General features: G+C 35.8%; 1 protein-coding gene across 2 annotated transcripts in view; it reads right to left on the bottom strand.

Annotated features, from left to right (window-relative positions):
- The window catches only part of LOC132545295 (regulator of G-protein signaling loco-like), a 74685-nt gene that overhangs the window by 42748 nt on the left and 12321 nt on the right, over positions 1-19616 (bottom strand). For both annotated transcript variants that reach the window (XM_060208967.1, XM_060208968.1), the window contains exon 2: positions 16032-18439. In XM_060208967.1, the coding sequence (XP_060064950.1) occupies positions 16032-18419 (2388 nt within the window). In that variant the 5' untranslated portion in view covers positions 18420-18439. The remainder of the gene's footprint in view (positions 1-16031; positions 18440-19616) is intronic.

Below are 19616 nucleotides of genomic sequence, written 5' to 3'. Positions count from 1 at the left end.
ATTACTGACCTACACTAGGCGTATAAGAGTAAAGGACATAGAACAAGACAGTAAGCTATACGTATATAATTACTGACCTACACTAGGCGTATAAGAGTAAAGGACATAGAACAAGACAGTAAGCTATACGTACATAATTACTGACCTACACTAGGCGTATAAGAGTAAAGGACATAGAACAAGACTAAGCTATACGTACATAATTACTGACCTACACTAGGCGTATAAGAGTAACATGGCAAACTATTTGTATAAGAAAAGGACAAGACAAGACAGTAAGCTATACGTATATAATTACTACCTACACTAGGCGTATAAGAGTAAAGGACATATTACTGACCTACACTAGGCGTATAATAAAGGACATAGAACAAGACAGTTATACGTATATAATTACTGACCTACACTAGGCGTATAAGAGTAAAGGACATAGAACAAGACAGTAAGCTATACGTATATAATTACTGACCTACACTAGGCGTATAAGAGTAAAGGACATAGAACAAGACAGTAAGCTATACGTATATAATTACTGACCTACACTAGGCGTATAAGAGTAAAGGAAATAGGAATGAGACCAGACCCTATCGAGATTCTCATCAGGTCATATTAGGAATATATATACTATACACATTTATCAAGATTTTCTTTCACTGAAATATTTTCATTTTTGTTCAAGTATTAAATTTGCTCTTTTTAATTACAGTAAAACATAAAATTCAGCAACAAAATCCAAACTTTAGTCTACCTTTTGTTTTATCATACTGCCACAGGGGATAACTGGCAAACTATTTGTGAAAAGACTCTGCTAGGTCATATTACATATGTATAATCACAATTTTTATGTAATGACACAGATGAAAGGGTTATTATATAATAAGTGTTACTACAAATAACAGGGTAGTTACATACTAGGTGTTATTACAGCTGACTAGGTGGCTACATCATAGCATTATTACAGATAACAGGGCTACGTGGCTACATCATAGCATTATTACAGATAACAGGGTAGTTATGTTATAGTGTAATGTGTAATGTAATATATTCTGTTATCAACACACTCTTTGGCAACAATTAAGTAATGCTTTTCCAAAATCTTGATAACTGACCTGCTTTTTAATATACCTGGATACATAATCAAATGCCATGGTAACCGGGAAAACTGGGGTTAAAGGTCGGTACACAGCGTGTGCCACTGGTACATCCTCCTGCATGTCATAGTTCCCATTCTTTGATTTCCATCCAATCAAATTTGACATATTGATTATTCTCCAAATATTTTTTTTCACATTTCAAACACAGATGACATGGAGAATAAACTCCAATTTATGTACATATCTCCCAGCTATAGGTTTGAAAATATTTTCTTCCTTGTGAAGTATTCCTCTGACATGGCTCATGAAAAAAAATCCAAACAATTTTATAACACATAATAGGATTTCCATAAAATAACAGTTTTTCAGGCCATTTTACCATATGAATATAACGGCTTGTTCAGTATCCATGTTTTATAAACATAAAATCTGTCTCCAAACTGTTGTGCCATCTCTATCCAAATTTTCAACCGGTAACATTTTCCTGGTCAGTAAGGTTAAAAGAGTATATGACTTTGCGTTATGTTGCTTTCCCTATCCACCAGGTCTTAAACCTGTGTATACACATACACATCTTTTGTCCTCGGTAATTAATCCTTACCCTACTCAATCAAAACTTTCAGACTTAAGTTTCCAACCTCTGCCTTTCAAACAGATGAAATTAAAAACCACAGTTGTATGTTAATTGTAAATCTGTGTTTGTAGTAGATTAGTATATTGAAACCCTAAAGAGAATTCTTATTTGAGATCATGTCCATTGTGACAAAACACATATGTATACAAATCTGGTATAATGCCAAACTAAAAGTACCCATGTAAAATAATAGGGTAACAATGGATCAGGTAATGATCTTGTATTGATCTCAGTACACTTCAGTAGTCAACCTGCACAGCTGTCAACAGATTTATTTAGTGTAAAACAGACCCTACACCCAACAATACATCAGACTACCCAGACACCCTTATAGTTAGTCTCAACTCATCTCCAGACCAAACATTCTCTCTATCCTACACTAAACAATACATCACCCCAGACACCCTTATAGTTAGTCTCAACTCATCTCCAGACCAAACATTCTCTCTATCCTACACCCAACAATACATCACCCCAGACACCCTTATAGTTAGTCTCAACTGATCTCCAGACCAAACATTCTCTCTATCCTACACCCAACAATACATCACCCCAGACACCCTTATAGTTAGTCTCAACTGATCTCCAGACCAAACATTCTCTCTATCCTACACCCAACAATACATCACCCCAGACACCCTTATAGTTAGTCTCAACTCATCTCCAGACCAAACATTCTCTCTATCCTACACCCAACAATACATCACCCCAGACACCCTTATAGTTAGTCTCAACTCATCTCCAGACCAAACATTCTCTCTATCCTACACCCAACAATACATCACCCCAGACACCCTTATAGTTAGTCTCAACTCATCTCCAGACCAAACATTCTCTCTATCCTACACCCAACAATACATCACCCCAGACACCCTTATAGTTAGTCTCAACTCATCTCCAGACCAAACATTCTCTCTATCCTACACCCAACAATACATCACCCCAGACACCCTTATAGTTAGTCTCAACTGATCTTCAGGAAAATTCTCTATCCAACTATTTTCTCTTGACCTCATTATCCTTTTCCCCAACATCTCCCACCAAACTGATATATGTCCCAAAAATAACCCTCTCCACCCATCCAAACAAAATCCTCCTTCCATCTCCCTGTCCCAACATAATACTATCTACATCTCCCCATCCCAACTTAATCCTCCCTACATTTCCCACACCCAACTTAATCCTCCCTACATCTCCCGAACCCAACTTAATCCTCCTAATATCCTGTAATACATTTTTGTAAGCTACGTCAACACCATGGACATTGTAAACAATCATGTCAGCTTTTTAAGAATTTGACCTCTTGACCTCATTACAATAAATATGCAAAACACTCTGCCCCTTTAGATGGCCCTTTTAAGTGCCATTCCCGGCATCATATATGTTCTCAAAAAACACACAAATCACCCTTTCAACGGTTTTAGTAAAAGTATACACACATATAAAATTTTTTGTATTGCCCCTGTCGGCGGCCTCATCCTATCGGACCCAGGGTGCAATAGCCTACTAGATACATCCGCTACGCTTTCTTGCATATACTGTTGTGAAGAAACCACGCAAGTCAAGAATATATTACTGATTCATGTCAACAGGTATAATTAATTAAATCCACAGGTATGTTATTCGATCGCAATCTTCAAATAATTTAGTATACCATTGCAATTGGTTCTATGCGATTTGTTTCTGTCACAAACACATGGTATTCGTAAAATCCAATTTATGATGTCTTGTACAGATACCACAATTTTCTCCCATTCTGCCGATTTTTGGGGTTTTGTCTACGTATAAACTTCACTCGCATATAAGCTGCATGCCCGATTCAAGAGGAAAAAAACTGTACTTGCAAATCACTTAAAGCAATTCCACACTTTTACCAGAAATAAAATCAGTTAATACTTTTTTATGCTGATATTTAATGAATGACAAAATGACAATTACAAAACCAGTTATTCCAACATTTATAAACCATTCCTGCTGGGTAACGACATGGCTATCATCTCAGCCCCTTTCTTATAAGGAACAAGTTCAAACTATCACACTGGTTAAGACTCACGTCCCTTCAAACCAATTCTTCAATATATTGTGACTAATTGTAGTAATATCATTCCAAATATTACGTAAATTAGATATATACCTTATATGTGTGAAGCTTCTCTCGTCTCGTATACATCTGGTTTACCTAAAGAGCCTGTGTCACCTGTTACCTACGTTTCTTCTCGGTGTCATATTGGTAATGTTTGCACATCACAAATCATCCTTCAAATGACATTGTAATAGCTATATATCATTTTTACAATCCTGAGTCATTTTCCATTTCCATGTACAGTAAATTGCATAGAGCACACATTTATGGTTCAATATCACAGTATACTCAACAGCATTCACTTCCTTTAACTTTCAAGTTAGAGTATGTAAAACGCACTCGAATTAATTAAATTCACTATAGATCAGAATTGAAACGGCCAGATGTACAGCTTAAAATGTTGTTGCATGAACACTAATGTCAGACACCGGAATCCCCAGCCAGTATTATCTAAAATGTCAGTGTTACTGACGTACCAATACACACACCTCACCTTATTACTCTTATTGTTATCAATGGCCATGAGATTTTGTGACTTTGATCAGAAAACAGACACAAGACACCTCTCAGGTTACCTTTCAGCTGTATATTGATGCACACTGTGTGTGCTCAGTATATACTTACCTGATCCTTCCAAGCTTACACTAAATTATATTATATCTCAAAAAAATGTTTTACAAAAGATCTATGAATACATTATCAGTCATTTGCGTTTTAATTCATTCTGGTATACATAAATTTTATTTAAATCCTAAATGCTATACTCTTGTGTTCACCTCCAAACACTCATATTTGGCTTGGTTACCCTTGGAAGTAATAACTCATATTTTTATCCCATACCATCAACTGTAAAATCCAATTTCAATACAATTTACACAATAAACACTGTAACATATCAGAGAAGGCTATACCCATAATTTTGAAATTTTTACAATAAAATGCCTCTGGACCTGTTTGGTAAAAATGTAAATCTAACTCAAATCACTCACATGTTTAGCTTTTTTTTAAATGTTATATAACCACAAAACCAAACAAATTTAAAATTTGAAAGCAAACACTGATTTGAAAGTTAGTAAGTAAAAGTTTGAAGTTTGCGATATTTGGAAAATTTGATCCAAGGTAAAATGGTCTATTGTAAATGTTCCATACAGGTGTTTGTAATAACTTTTAAGAGATGAGAGTGTTGATTATTAGTGTCAGAACTATGACTGACAGGATAATTACTTCATAATTTTCTCCAGAGGTGAGGTGGCTATCATTAACCTCCATAAAGGTATTCTTTAAGTTTTCTCACCACAAAATCAACGTGAACTTAAATATACTTACAACCTTTTCCCAATCACATTCTCTTCTGGCTGCCATATCTCAAAGTCATCAATAATATTTTTTTGAAATACTGAAGTGACAGTAAATATCTTAAGAGAATGTGTATACTTTACACTGGCACATAATGTTTATATATGTACCACAGTATTTAACAAACATCATGAGTCACTAAACAACAGTAATGAACCGTGTTACTAGCATCCTTACACAATGATAGTCTTAAAACTGGTCAAAATTTATTGTCTTTGATCAAATCCTTCACATCTGCTTGATAAATACACACAGTTTCACTATTTAATACACAATGTATTACTGCAAAATATTAGAGAGAGAAACATTGAGAATCACTATAAAAATTTGTAATCTTAAAATTTGTAATACTGCTTTACATCATGTGGAACTTGTCGAAACCAAGCGTGATATAACTGGGATATGACATTAACAATTTAAACCCTTATTCAGACATTCAAGACTTTCACAATATATGTATAGTGTGACTTTGTAACTTAGAAACTTTTAACAGCATACAAGTTTTTTTATTTCCACAATTTTTATTTCTACATAGATTAATGTCTGTGTTTTGAGGGCATTTACATCACTAAACAGAGTGCAGCATTTTAATAATGTCCTTAGTGTTGTAGACAGCGAAAAGGAAACAATACAATACTACAATGTGATACAGTGGCTAGGTATATAACTACACCACTGTTGTGATACAATGGCTGGGAACTCTGTCTAAAGTTACACCACTGTCTATAGCTACACTACTGTTATGATACAGTGGCTTGAAACTCTGTCTATAGCTACACCACTGTTGTGATACAGTGGCTGGTAACTCTGTCTATAGCTACACCACTGTTGTGATACAGTGGCTGGTAACTCTGTCTATAGCTACACCACTGTTGTGATACAGTGGCTGGTAACTCTGTCTATAGCTACACCACTGTTGTGATACAGTGGCTGGTAACTGTCTATAGCTACACTACTGTTATGATACAGTGGCTTGAAACTCTGTCTATAGCTACACTACTGTTGTGATACACTGGCTGGTAACTCTGTCTATAGCTACACCACTGTTGTGATACAGTGGCTGGTAACTCTGTCTATAGCTACACCACTGTTGTGATACAGTGGCTGGTAACTCTGTCTATAGCTACACTACTGTTGTGATACAGTGGCTGGTAACTCTGTCTATAGCTACACCACTGTTGTGATACAGTGGCTGGTAACTGTCTATAGCTACACCACTGTTGTGATACAGTGGCTGGTAACTGTCTATAGCTACACCACTGTTGTGATACAGTGGCTGGTAACTCTGTCTATAGCTACACTACTGTTGTGATACAGTGGCTGGTAACTGTCTATAGCTACACCACTGTTGTGATACAGTGGCTGGTAACTCTGTCTATAGCTACACCACTGTTGTGATACAGTGGCTGGTAACTCTGTCTATAGCTACACCACTGTTGTGATACAGTGGCTGGTAACTGTCTATAGCTACACCACTGTTGTGATACAGTGGCTGGTAACTCTGTCTATAGCTACACCACTGTTGTGATACAGTGGCTGGTAACTCTGTCTATAGCTACACCACTGTTGTGATACAGTGGCTGGTAACTCTGTCTATAGCTACACTACTGTTGTGATAAAGTGGCTGGTAACTCTGTCTATAGATACACCACTATTGTGATACAGTGACTGGTAACTGTGTCTATAGCTACACCACTGTTGTGATACAGTGGCTGGGAACTCTGTCTATAGATACACCACTATTGTGATACAGTGGTAACTGGCTAACTGTTGTGATACAGTGGCTGGGAACTCTGTCTATAGATACACCACTATTGTGATACAGTGACTGGTAACTCTGTCTATAGCTACACCACTGTTGTGATACAGTGGCTGGGAACTCTGTCTTTAGCACCACTACTGTTGTGATACAGTGGCTCGGAACTCTTGTCTATAGCTACACCACTGTTGTGATACAGAAACTGGTAACTGTCTATAGCTACACCACTGTTGTGATACAGTGGCTGGGAACTCTGTATGTAACTACACCACTGTTGTGATACAGTGGCTGGTAACTCTGTCTATAGTTACACCACTGTTGTGATACAGCGTCTTTTAACTCTATCGATAGTTACACCACTGTTGACATGTAATATGATTACAGGAACACTTAACACACAAACTTTAATGTGATTTTTAATGTAATTGGGCACTTGTATTAATGAAATACATTAAAAATTATGCAAAGTCAAAAAATGTTTTATAAGGTGTATAATTCCAACAAGACGCACATTTGAAGAAGACAACACAGAGTAGTCCGGATGATAATAAAAGGGTTTTCATCAACTAACAAGAAACTGAGATCAGAGGGTGTTTTAAGGAATAATAAGTCTAGAAGAGGCCTTGTTATACAATGATGTTGTGAAGAAAACAAAAAATCTTAGACAAGATTAAAACTTGTTAACTATCATTTGTGTTTGTCTTGTAGCAGTTTTTTTTTTCTTCTCAACAATATGTGGTATAAGGGGAATAACTCTGACAAGTTTGGAACTGACAGTAACCAACAATGAATTGAGGAACTTCTTTCTGATTACAAAGTTTAGGGTAAAACTGGTTTAAAAATCAGAGTTTATGTCAAAATTGACAGAAAGTCACTTGAATTAATATATATTACATTTATTCATCCTATTTTAGAATATGCTGATATTGTTTGGGCTAATTGCACAGAAAGGGAATGCAACATCTTAGAATCAATTCAACTAGAGGCAATTCACATTATTACTGGCCTAAGACGGGGCACCAGTCATGCAATTCTATATAATGAGTCTGGATTAATACCCTTTGCTAAAAGAAGACACTTACATCAAAATATCCATTTTTTTAAGATTTTAAATAACAGATGCCCTCCTCATGTATTTGATTCTATCCAACCTTTTATAAACAATAATAATGATCCTTATCCACTTCGACACAATAGATTGTTTGATGTGCCCCTTACTAGAACTTGTCAATATAGCACTAGCTTCTTTCCAAAACTCATGAATGAATGGAATGGCCCATCTTGTCTGTATCCCTCATTAACTTCTATTTATGCGATAAAAAAATCTTTTTTATCACAGCAAGCTACCATTCCTCCTTTCCACTGTAATGATACTTTCAAATATAAAGGACAAAGAAAAGCTAACATAATTTTATGTCAACTAAGAAACTCTGCAAATAATCTGAATTTTGATTTATTCAATTCCCACCTTAAAGATAACCCTGCCTGTAACTGTGGCCACCCAGTTGAAGATTGTACCCACTTCTTTTTCCACTGTCCCTTCTTTACTAACCAGAGACAACTCCTCTTTAATTCCCTTTCTGACCTTAGTGATTCTATACCTCCTACAATTGATACATTTCTCAAAGGTTCTCCTATACTTGATGCAAACATGAATAAATTTATTCTTGATATAGTTCAGAGATTCATAACTGACACTGGTCGCCTATTTTAGCAAATGTACATCCCATTCTATACTTCTATCTTTTCTATCTCTCATTTGTATTTGATGTCTCAAGTGTGGGTCCGCCTGTCCATTTTAGGGACTCAGCTCAGGATTATGTGCAAATGGACTGTTTGAACCTGCAGCCTGTCCCACCACAAATGGACATATTTTGACCCAGTCTTGTAATATCTTGTGATACCTAATTTGTATTTTTTAGTTTATGTTACTGTTCTGGAACTCAATAATACAAACGATGGTGATGCCTATTTTGCATTTCTGTTATATAATCATCCATTTGAATCTATCTTCTACATTCTTATTCCTAATATTATTATTATCTGTTATCTCTAATTTTGATTGATGTGTCTGTATACTTGTTTATGCACTGTAAGGAGAGGGCTTTCATAGGCTCTGCCTGTTGCCCAATTCCTACTGTCAATACCACCATGACAATAAAATATTCTGAAAGAAAGTTTAGGGTAAAACTGGTTTGAAAATCAGAGTTTATGTCAATTTTATAGTTTGGTTGGTTTGATCTGTACTAGACAGAAGACAATCTAGATTAATATAATGTTTAATAGAATGGGTGAGTTGGGAAAGCAGATGATTCTAGTGTACATGCAAATAAAATCTCTAATCAAATTACACTTCCAGGTCATGTCAGTGACGTCACTTAAATTGTTTCCAGAACATGCAAAGAGCATGTGTAGCTTGCCTCAACTTTAGGGTAGGACCAGGAAATCTCACAACGGGAAAAAGCATGGATTTATTTATCTGGGGTAAGAGAAAAATCAATCACTTGCCTATAATGTGTAAATCATCATCTAAAAACCTGGAGATTTGTTCAGAGAATCTTTGGGGATGAGCTAGCATAGTCTACATCACACAAACGTAATCATCTATTGTATCAATCTGAAACTAGATGTTTTAACCAGGTGAAAACTTTGTCTACATCACACAAAGGTAATCATCTATTGTATCAATCTGAAACTAGATGTTTTAACCAGGTGAAAACTTTGTCTACATCACACAAAGATGATGGTCTATTGTATATATCTGAAACTAGATGTTTTAACCAGGTGAAAACTTTGTCTACATCACACAAAGATGATGGTCTATTGTATTTACCAAGAACCAGAAGTTTAATCAGGTGAAAACTTTGTCTACATCACACAAAGATGATGGTCTATTGTATATATCTGAAACTAGATGTTTTAACCAGGTGAAAACTTTGTCTACATCACACAAAGGTGATAGTCTATTGTATATATCTGAAACTAGATGTTTTAACCAGGTGAAAACTTTGTCTACATCACACAAAGGTGATAGTCTATTGTATATATCTGAAACTAGATGTTTTAACCAGGTGAAAACTTTGTCTACATCACACAAAGGTGATAGTCTATTGTATATATCCATAACCAGAAACTTAATCAGAATTAAATATTTGAATAAAACAAATTAATCTACTTTTCATCTGCTTTCTTTATTGTACATCCTATTTAACTACAAATTCTCTCTAAACACTATAAGAGCCCTGTGAAGGGTGAACGCAGCTAGTTACCAAGGATGTTAATATATCTTTCTACCCTATAAAACATGTGCCTTTCTTTAGTCGACCCTATAAAACATTTATATTTCTTTTGTCTACCCTATAAAATATGTCTTTCTTTGTCTACCCTATAAAACATCTGTCTGTCTTTTATATACACTATAAAACATGTCTTTCTTTTGTCTACCCTATTAAACATCTGTCTTTCTTTTGTATGCTCTATAAAACATATGTCTTTCCTTTGTTTACCCTATAAAACATCTGTCTGTCTTTTATATACACTATAAAACATGTCTTTCTTTTGTCTACCCTATTAAACATCTGCCTTTCTTTTGTATGCTCTATAAAACATATGTCTTTCCTTTGTTTACCCTATAAAACATCTGTCTTTCTTTTGTATGCTCTATAAAACATATGTCTTTCCTTTGTTTACCCTATAAAACATCTGTCTTTCTTTTGTATGCTCTATAAAACATCTGTCTTTCTTTTGTCTACCCTATAAAACATGTCTTTCTTTTGTCTACCCTCTAAAACATCTGTCTGTCTTTTACATACACTATAAAACATGTCTTTATTTTGTCTATCCTATTAAACATCTGTCTTTCTTTTGTATACCCTATAAAACATGTCTTTCCTTTGTTTACCCTATAAAACATCTGTCTTTCTTTTGTATGCTCTATAAAACATATGTCTTTCCTTTGTTTACCCTATAAAACATCTGTCTTTCTTTTGTATGCTCTATAAAACATCTGTCTTTCTTTTGTCTACCCTATAAAACATGTCTTTCTTTTGTCTACCCTCTAAAACATCTGTCTGTCTTTTACATACACTATAAAACATGTCTTTATTTTGTCTATCCTATTAAACATCTGTCTTTCTTTTGTATACCCTATAAAACATGTCTTTCCTTTGTTTACCCTATAAAACATCTGTCTTTCTTTTGTCTACCCTATAAAACATGTCTTTCTTTTGTAAACCCTCTAAAACATCTGTCTGTCTTTTACATACACTATAAAACATGTCTTTATTTTGTCTACCCTATTAAACATCTGTCTTTCTTTTGTCTACCCTATAAAACATGTCTTTCCTTTGTTTACCCTATAAAACATCTGTCTTTTTTTATTTCTACCCTATAAAACATGTCTTTCCTTTGTTTATCCTATAAAACATCTGTCTTTCTTTTGTCTACATAATTAAACATATGTTCTCTTGTCTACCCAATTAAACATCTGTCTTCTTTTGTCTACTCTATCAAACATCTGTCTTCCTTTTGTCTACCCAATTAAACATCTGTTCATTTTTGGTCTACCCTATCAAACATGTATCTTTCTTTTGTATACCCTATAAAACATGTATCTTATTATCATATTCCTAAATGGTTTACAAATAGGTTTTACAAAACGAAAGTTTAATTTCCAGCATTGATTAATATAAATACCCTTTCTTGTGATCTTGTGCTTTTTGTCCGTCGAACTGAACGTCGCAGACTCTGAAACCTCGGTAGCAGTGGTGAGGACATAAGCACAGATTTGTAATATTCACTCCAATATGATATTCAATCCAAACTTATTTCCAAACAGCAGCGTTTCTTCTGATACTATCATTAGTTTGGTATGTTTCCACAGATTTCCCTGAAAAACTGTGACACAAACAGTATGAATCCTCTTATCTCCATGTAATGTGTGTTGCTTCTACTGGTGATATGTCACATATCTGAGCTATGATTATTGTACATCATTGTGGTAAGGTTTGACAACATCCTGTGTAGGGGTCTGTCCTGTAGTGAGATGACAATGTGTCCTCTAAGTAGTAATGTATATCCGGACTCTGATTGGCCAACTTCCTGACATTGGGATAGGAAATCCAAGAAAGTAATTGTTAAAAAAGAAAAAAATTGTATAAACAATTGAACTCTACTGTTTTGTATGTAATCAAAGACCTCGTAGAGATGTGAAAATCATTAACCCAAAAACTTCAACTAACAGCAACACTTAAGATCTCCAAATTATTCTCATCAGAGAATCCCAAATACTAGATGCAAATTGTATAGGGGTGGTTACAAAATTGAAATCTCTGTTAATTGCAATTTTTAGCTGCTGAAAATTTTAAGCAATGCTCATCAAGAAAATTTGATATTAAAACAAAAAACAAACAAAAATGGCTTTTACAATATTTCCTCTTATATTCATTATTATTTGGTGTACATATATATCCTTCTCAGTTGGGCAGGGGTGGGGAAGGGTTTTAATATCAAGAAATCCCAGAAGGATCTTGGCACTCACCACCGTTTGATCTTTATATCCTCTTTGAAAGTTGGATCTTTTCCCTTCTTTTCTCTTCTGTTTTTCCTCTTAATGATAAGACATTTGAGCATTTCTTTTGAAAAAATAATGATGATAAAATGTTTAATGCCAAATCCAAAATGACTGCCTGCAAGTCATTCTATTTCTTCTGATTAGTCCCAAAATAAAACGAGCACAAGGACAGACCAAAGGGAATATTACATATAAAATTTGAGAGATATCCATTCAAAACTTCTTAAGACATAGAAATAACAATCTTTACATGGCAAAATTTAGATGGTTGCCTATTGGCAATTTTGTTTCTTCTGGTCAGTTCCAAACTCAAACAGACACAACAAGGGACCTAAAGGAACCTATACATGGAATTAAAAAAAAGATCTATAGAGTAGTTCTCAATAAATAGTGATAACAAACTTTCAAAGTTAAAATACAAGATTGCCACCTGTCAGCCATTCTGCCTTTCTGATCAGTCCCAAAATTACATGGGCACAACTTAAGACCTTGGGGAACCTACATATGAAATTTGAGAAAGATCAATACGGTGCTTCTCAAGAAATAGCTATAACAAAAAAATTTTCACGGACGGACAGATGACGGACCACAGACTCAGAGCCATCTGAATATCAGATGGTGGGTTCATAAATAAAAAAAAAATAAAAAATAGAAATAAAAGACACTTCAGCAAAAATAAACGAAGGGAAGTAACTCTGTCAATAAGGTGGCTGATGCAGTGCTCAAATTCCATACATTACGTCTTCAGATTTTCCCTTCTTCAAGGTACATTTAAGACAAATAATCCTGTAGATACAAATATATATAGATTATCAGCACTCTGGGCCTTTTGGCCTTATTTAAAGATTTTTACACTTTTGTCCATAGTCACCTTGAAAATGGGTCATTCATATTAACAAAATCAGTATCCCCCCAAACCGAACATCATACAGGCCCGATATCATATAACCATTTGGTTATTGAGAGGAAGTTGTTTAAAGATTTGAACATATTTGACCGTTGTGACATTGAATGTAAGTCAGGGTAATTCATTTTATCAACTTGGCTGCCCTTCATCCTAGCATACTACAGGTCTAATATCAGCACTCTGTACCTTTAGTTTATTGAGAAGAATTGTTTAAAGATTTCAACATATTTGACCTCTGTCACATTTACATTGAAAGTGAGTCAAGCTCATTCCTTTTCACAAACTGTGTTGCTCTTCATCCCAGCATGCCTTTAGGTTATTGAGTAAAAGTCATTTAAATGTAAAGTTTACTCACGGCGACCCTTTGGGACAGATGACCTAAAAACCAGTGGAAATGGGTTCCTTTTATCATAGTAATAAGAATACACTTATTTTTATTTCTTTTACAGTAATGTCATCTTTTTGTCTTTTTAATAATTGTAAGAATCATTTTCTTAAAGCAGAAAATCCTTCAACATAAAAAAAAACCATTTAAGGATACCGGTATGTGTTTCAAATCTGTGAAAAAAATTTTGGTTTCTTTCCTGGTGGTCAAATATCACAGATTTTCTAATCACTTAACCTAATCTGATACAATGATCGATTGCAATTTTTCATAGTCAATCTAAATTTATATTAAGCATAATAATGATGTCGATTGCCAATAACATTCATTTTTATCCTCATTCTTGGTAAGTGAGGTTTTACAAGAAGTCATTAAAAATAGGAAAATATTACTGCCAGAGAATTAAGACAAACTTTCTATTGAACACAGCCAGCCAATTATGTAACTGATAAACTACAAACAAAAAAAGCCTGTCTGATTTTTACTGATAATCGATTTCCAATCACTATGTGGAGTTACTTCCCTTTTCCCTAGTCACACACATCATTCACAAGAACAGGTGTCCTTCCTTTACAGTGGTTATCAGTTATAAAGTATTCTAATTTGTGTGTCAATGGGCTACCACTTAATTGGTCAATTGTAAATTACTGACAATCAAAAAATCTACCTATCTATTTAATTGAAGTTTCCTGTTGGCTTGAAGAAGTCCCGTAATGTGTCCTCTGTCTTACCATTTAAACAATTTATAGTCATACATGATTCAGCATGCTCACTTAATACATTCATTTGTTAGCATTACTAATAATCTTCATGCTTTCACATTATAGAATGTAATGTATGTAAAGTCTGCATCACCCTGCAGGGTTTACAGTAAGTGAACTAAATAAGATGTGCAAGTACAAATAAAGCTTAAAAGATTGACATCTGTTTGGTAACTTCCAGTTTACAAGGACTAGTGTTTCAAACTTCCAGTGTATATATAAGAATACACAAAACCATCATCACTGTCAGTGTAAGACACGGCTCTAAAATAACAATGTGTTTACTACCATCTCCTTTGTTGTCTTTGTTTACTGACAAACAGCTCTGTTCCCATTGTTGTAGGATGAAATTGTCTACATATCAGAGCTGTAAACAATTGTAAACATATAAACCTCGTCACAATATTTGGGTCATCTTATTGTTTCTGTCATTGTTTCCTGTTGTTCCTTTTATCTTCATCAGTTTTACATGACAGAACCACAAAGATGTACTTTCAGCCTACCTTGATGTTACTTGTTTTTGTTAAACTTCAAAACTTTAAGAACATCGTCATAGATTTGTAACCATCGTCAGTGTATGTGTACATAATGTTCATGTTACTTTTTTGGAAAGAGGTTTGTTATCCTTTGAGATATTGAAAAATATATGAAATAGAAAGGAATAATGGAAAACATGTCCTGCCTTGTTAAGTCCATCCACCTTTAGCTGAACAGCTTACCACTTGTCTAAAAAGAAATTCCCTCTAACCATGACCAGTGTAAGGTAACTTGTACTCATACATGCAGAACAGAACATTCCTCTTTATGTCATATAGCTATGTTTTACTTTCCTAATTATATCATGTGTATATTTCTTAAACTGAGACGTTGTCAGTTATTTTGATATGATCATAGTATATATTTACTGCCGTTACAAAATCTACAGGAAATAACAAAAGAAACCCTGTTTAATTGTCATCTTTTGTTTCCATCAATGTTGTCCGAGACCCAGTAAGTATAATTTATAAATATGACACCAGTCTAAAAATAGGATATAATTACAGAGATATAACATACAAGGACTTCTTTATAACATCAAATAGATGTTCCCTAGCAAGGAATTGACATGTCAACATCATACAATGTAAAATAACCTTTTTTTATAGGAAGGAAGATGGGCTATATTTTGAGCATTTTCCCCTACATTTGTCCACACAAAATGATAAATATTGTCATAAACATTTTGGTAGCAGATTTTGTTGATGCGACATGAAAACAAGTGCCAATGAAATTGTAATGTTTTGATGAAAAACAAAAACAAAATATCAAAATTTTGAGTCACCATGTTCTCTGATCAAACTGGTGTAAGATGTTTCATTGTAACGATAGTAAACCCTCGCCACACTGCTCATTGTTTAATTCACCTCATTTCAAGGCCGATCCTAACAAAACAGCGCGTTATAACAGGATTTCACAGTATATTCACACAAATGTGACTTACCATTTTCCATTTTGTCTTGATATCATACTTCCTGGGGTCCTCTACTGGGGAGGATATTCGGAGAGCATGGTTCTGCTCAATCTGCTCAATGAGACCCCCCATGCCACTTGTGTTGGCTAGTCCATCTTCTGTGTCGTAGGAATGGTTAAATGTTGGCGGGGCTGAAGGAGACCGCAGCTGATGAAATGGAGGAGGAAGAAAGGCCCTTGGACTCAACTTTTTACCATCCAGATCAACTGTCTCTACTTTATTCTGCGTTTCTCCAGTGAAATTATCCTCCCAGAACTGTTTACTTGGGGCAGAGATTGGTCTGTATGTGTCTGAAGGTCGGTAAAGGTCAGGGTTAGACGCTGACCTGTATATTTCACTTCCCTGAGAATCTTGGTCATTAACGACCACTTGACTGGCCATGTGAGGTCTTTGAGCCTTAAGTATCTTTTGAGTGCTAGCCCTTAGACTAGCTGCACTGTTCTGCATGTCAAGGCCATCACTTGATAGAGTTCTGGACCCTGGGGTCAAGGTGGGGTCAGGCATGGCACGAATGTTCAGTTTATCATTTGAATTTTTCATTATATGTAAATCATCTGTACTGCATACAGACACATTAAGACGAGCACGGATATCTGGGTGCGTGAACATCTTATTGGTGTCACGTATAGGTGTAGGTTTAGTTTGGATGTCAGGTGAAAAGTGATGTTTGTGTGAATGAATGCCATTAGGTACAGATGGCTGTGGCGTGGGTGGTGGTCCTGATGGAGGTGGCATATCCACCACGTAAACATTGTTATTTGGTGTTTCATCTCTACCAAACCCAAGACCACTATCACTATTACTGCTGTTACTATGACTACGCTGAACGGCCCTTGAAGGGTCTGCAAAGGCCTGAGACAGTGCAACCTCATTGTCAAGAACAACACCAGGTCGGTGTTTGTATAGATTAGTGATAGCCATAATAGCAGGAGTAGCAGACTTAGGGAATTCATTGCAGCTCTGCCTCTCCCTCCCACTGGTACATGTAATCCCGAACATCTTAGCCTTAGCAGCATGTATGTTGTGTGACCTCATTTCTGGGTCAACCATGAACACATGACAAGATCCACTTGGAGTTGATTCATCCTGACTACCGTTATCACTACTAGCATCATCACTACTTGTACTGTGTAACGTCACAATGCCAAAGAATCGCTTGTCATCAGGAGATATACCACTAAAAGTCAGTCTTTCAGCCGGGTAATGAGCAACAGTTGTTCCCATGCTGTTAGTTAGTTTGACGCCATCCTCCGTGACCTCCATCAGAACTAGGGTGTGTATCTTCTGTTCCACCCGGAGTCTCCTCACAGCATTGCGTATGGACTGAATTTTTATATGAGGTTTGTTGGCATCACTTGGCATTTCGATAGACCCTATGTATCCTACAACCACTCGTACCTCCTCTGTATCAGCATTTATCAAACTCTCTTCATCATCACCATCCTCATCATCATCCTCCATTGCTATGAAAGCATTATTGGCAGTAGTGTTAGTGACAGAGGTTTTCATGATTGCACTAATGCTAGCACCTGCTAGCGATGTGTTAAAATGTGTTTGATCCTTGGTTTGGCGGGAGTGGTAATTATGACGACTACCCACAGGTCTCTGTCTTGGTTCACGTGCACTCTGTGCAGTACTCTTGACAACTGCCTGTTTGGCCTGGAAGCTGAAGGCAGGAGTTGCATGGACCGAAGCTACAGAGCTGTGTTTATCGACAGAGAATGGTCCAGCTAACTGTGGTGTGCTGTGATTGGTTAATGCTGCGTAAGTATTCTCTGCTCCTACTGGTGTATGAAGACGTGGTTTAACAGCAGATGTAAATTTTAAATCTGAATTTTCATATCTATGAAGATGACTGTCTTTGTTGTGTCTGTGCTCATTACCAGAACTACTGTGCTTATCTCTCTGGTTACATTCCCCCAACACTCTGTCACCATGACGAGTGCCTCCTACCCCAGCTCTGGTCCTGACCCGGTTTGGGTACCGTGCTTTGGTCCTGTGATGGTATTCATCGTCAGACGAATCAGAGCTGTTATAGTTTTCAGCAACTTGTAAGGTCAAAGTTCCTGTAGACATTCCAACCATTCTGACAACATCATCATGAGGAGCCTTGGTGACGTTTTCGTTGTTGACAGACACAAGATAGTCTCCTGCCTTAAGTCCAGCCTCCTCTGCTTTACTTCCACCCACAATACAGCTTAATACACAAGGATGTTGACCAGATATGGTAAATCCATAACCTGACCTCCCTCTTGTCACAGAAACTGTTTTGGTGCCATGGATCGGACGTTTCTTCCGCCGTTTAGTATGTGAGCTTGATCCTGGGGCAGTTGCAGACCCTGGATTGTACGGCATCATGGCTTTTGTGTCACTTGTACCTGCAATGACAAGGCATAATATCAAAATATTAACTTAACATGACATTTGATGTTGAGGTTAAGGCAGAAAATATATTTATGTCATATCAGTGGAATAAAACTGTAACTTACACAATGCATATGTCTTTTAATATGTTCCGGTTAAAGCAGTAAAAGTCCAAGCAGCAGTAAATGTTGTGTGCGACAGATTTTTTTTAATAATTCCGAAAACCTATTTCCTGTACACTCATGTTATATAAAAAAAATCCAATTTCACTGTCCATTACATAATGACTAATTAATGTCACAAGGCCAATCAAGTGGGTAGGCATGAGTTAACAGATTTTATATAAATGAACATACAAGATAAACCTGTATCTAAATCTGTATACATTTACATGTATATCCATGAATCATCACTTATTTCATTGAAAATTCCACCTGACATCACATTCTTTTAATTCTAGCCTTCGCTTAATTTGATTCATTCATAAAACTTAATCTACCCAGTCCTATGTATAAAGTACATTTAAATCTACATACGACAAATTTATCAGCTTAACACTTTAGCTGTCTTTTTGTGTGACAATTGTGTTCTGAACAGGCCCACTATGTATCTATAACACAATGTCGCATTACATTACAAGTCCCAGCTACCACTTACCCTGGGTATATACATACAGTGTATATACCTAACCAGCTTTTCAGAAACGTATATATATGCTATAAGCTTACCACTTATATTATCTTGCAGTGAATATGGATGATTTATATGCCACTTACTTTTAAGAAGACAAGTATATTTGTGTAAATTTTGAGCACATTTTGAATATCCCTTCAGTGATATGATCCAGCACCATGATTGTGTAATTGTTCGAGGCTGTAACCACGATACATCAAAGACAACAAAGTGTGATCTACATTTTCGTACAATATATAATACCACACATGTAATCTAAGAGGTTTTTAAACACATCATTCTAACTGTGTACTATCATCAAGCGTAGTTTTATTGTCGTTTCTTACCAGTAGGTAGGTGTGAACACAAAAAATGTACGACTCTGCATAATACTGATGTGTCTTTAACAGGTATTATCCTCACAAACTGGGTATTGTCAGACAGTTTCTGGGTATCCCACATCTCTGTGGCTATAACAGGTATTATCATCACAAACTGGGTATTGTCAGACAGTTTCTG

The sequence above is a fragment of the Ylistrum balloti genome, unplaced genomic scaffold (assembly GCF_031769215.1).
Source record: "Ylistrum balloti isolate Yb309-2 unplaced genomic scaffold, AGI_CSIRO_Ybal_v1 Utg369840, whole genome shotgun sequence".
NCBI lineage: Eukaryota > Metazoa > Mollusca > Bivalvia > Pectinida > Pectinidae > Ylistrum > Ylistrum balloti.
The sequence above is the reverse complement of the archived record's forward strand: the minus strand, read 5'-3'. Positions and strand labels throughout refer to the sequence as shown.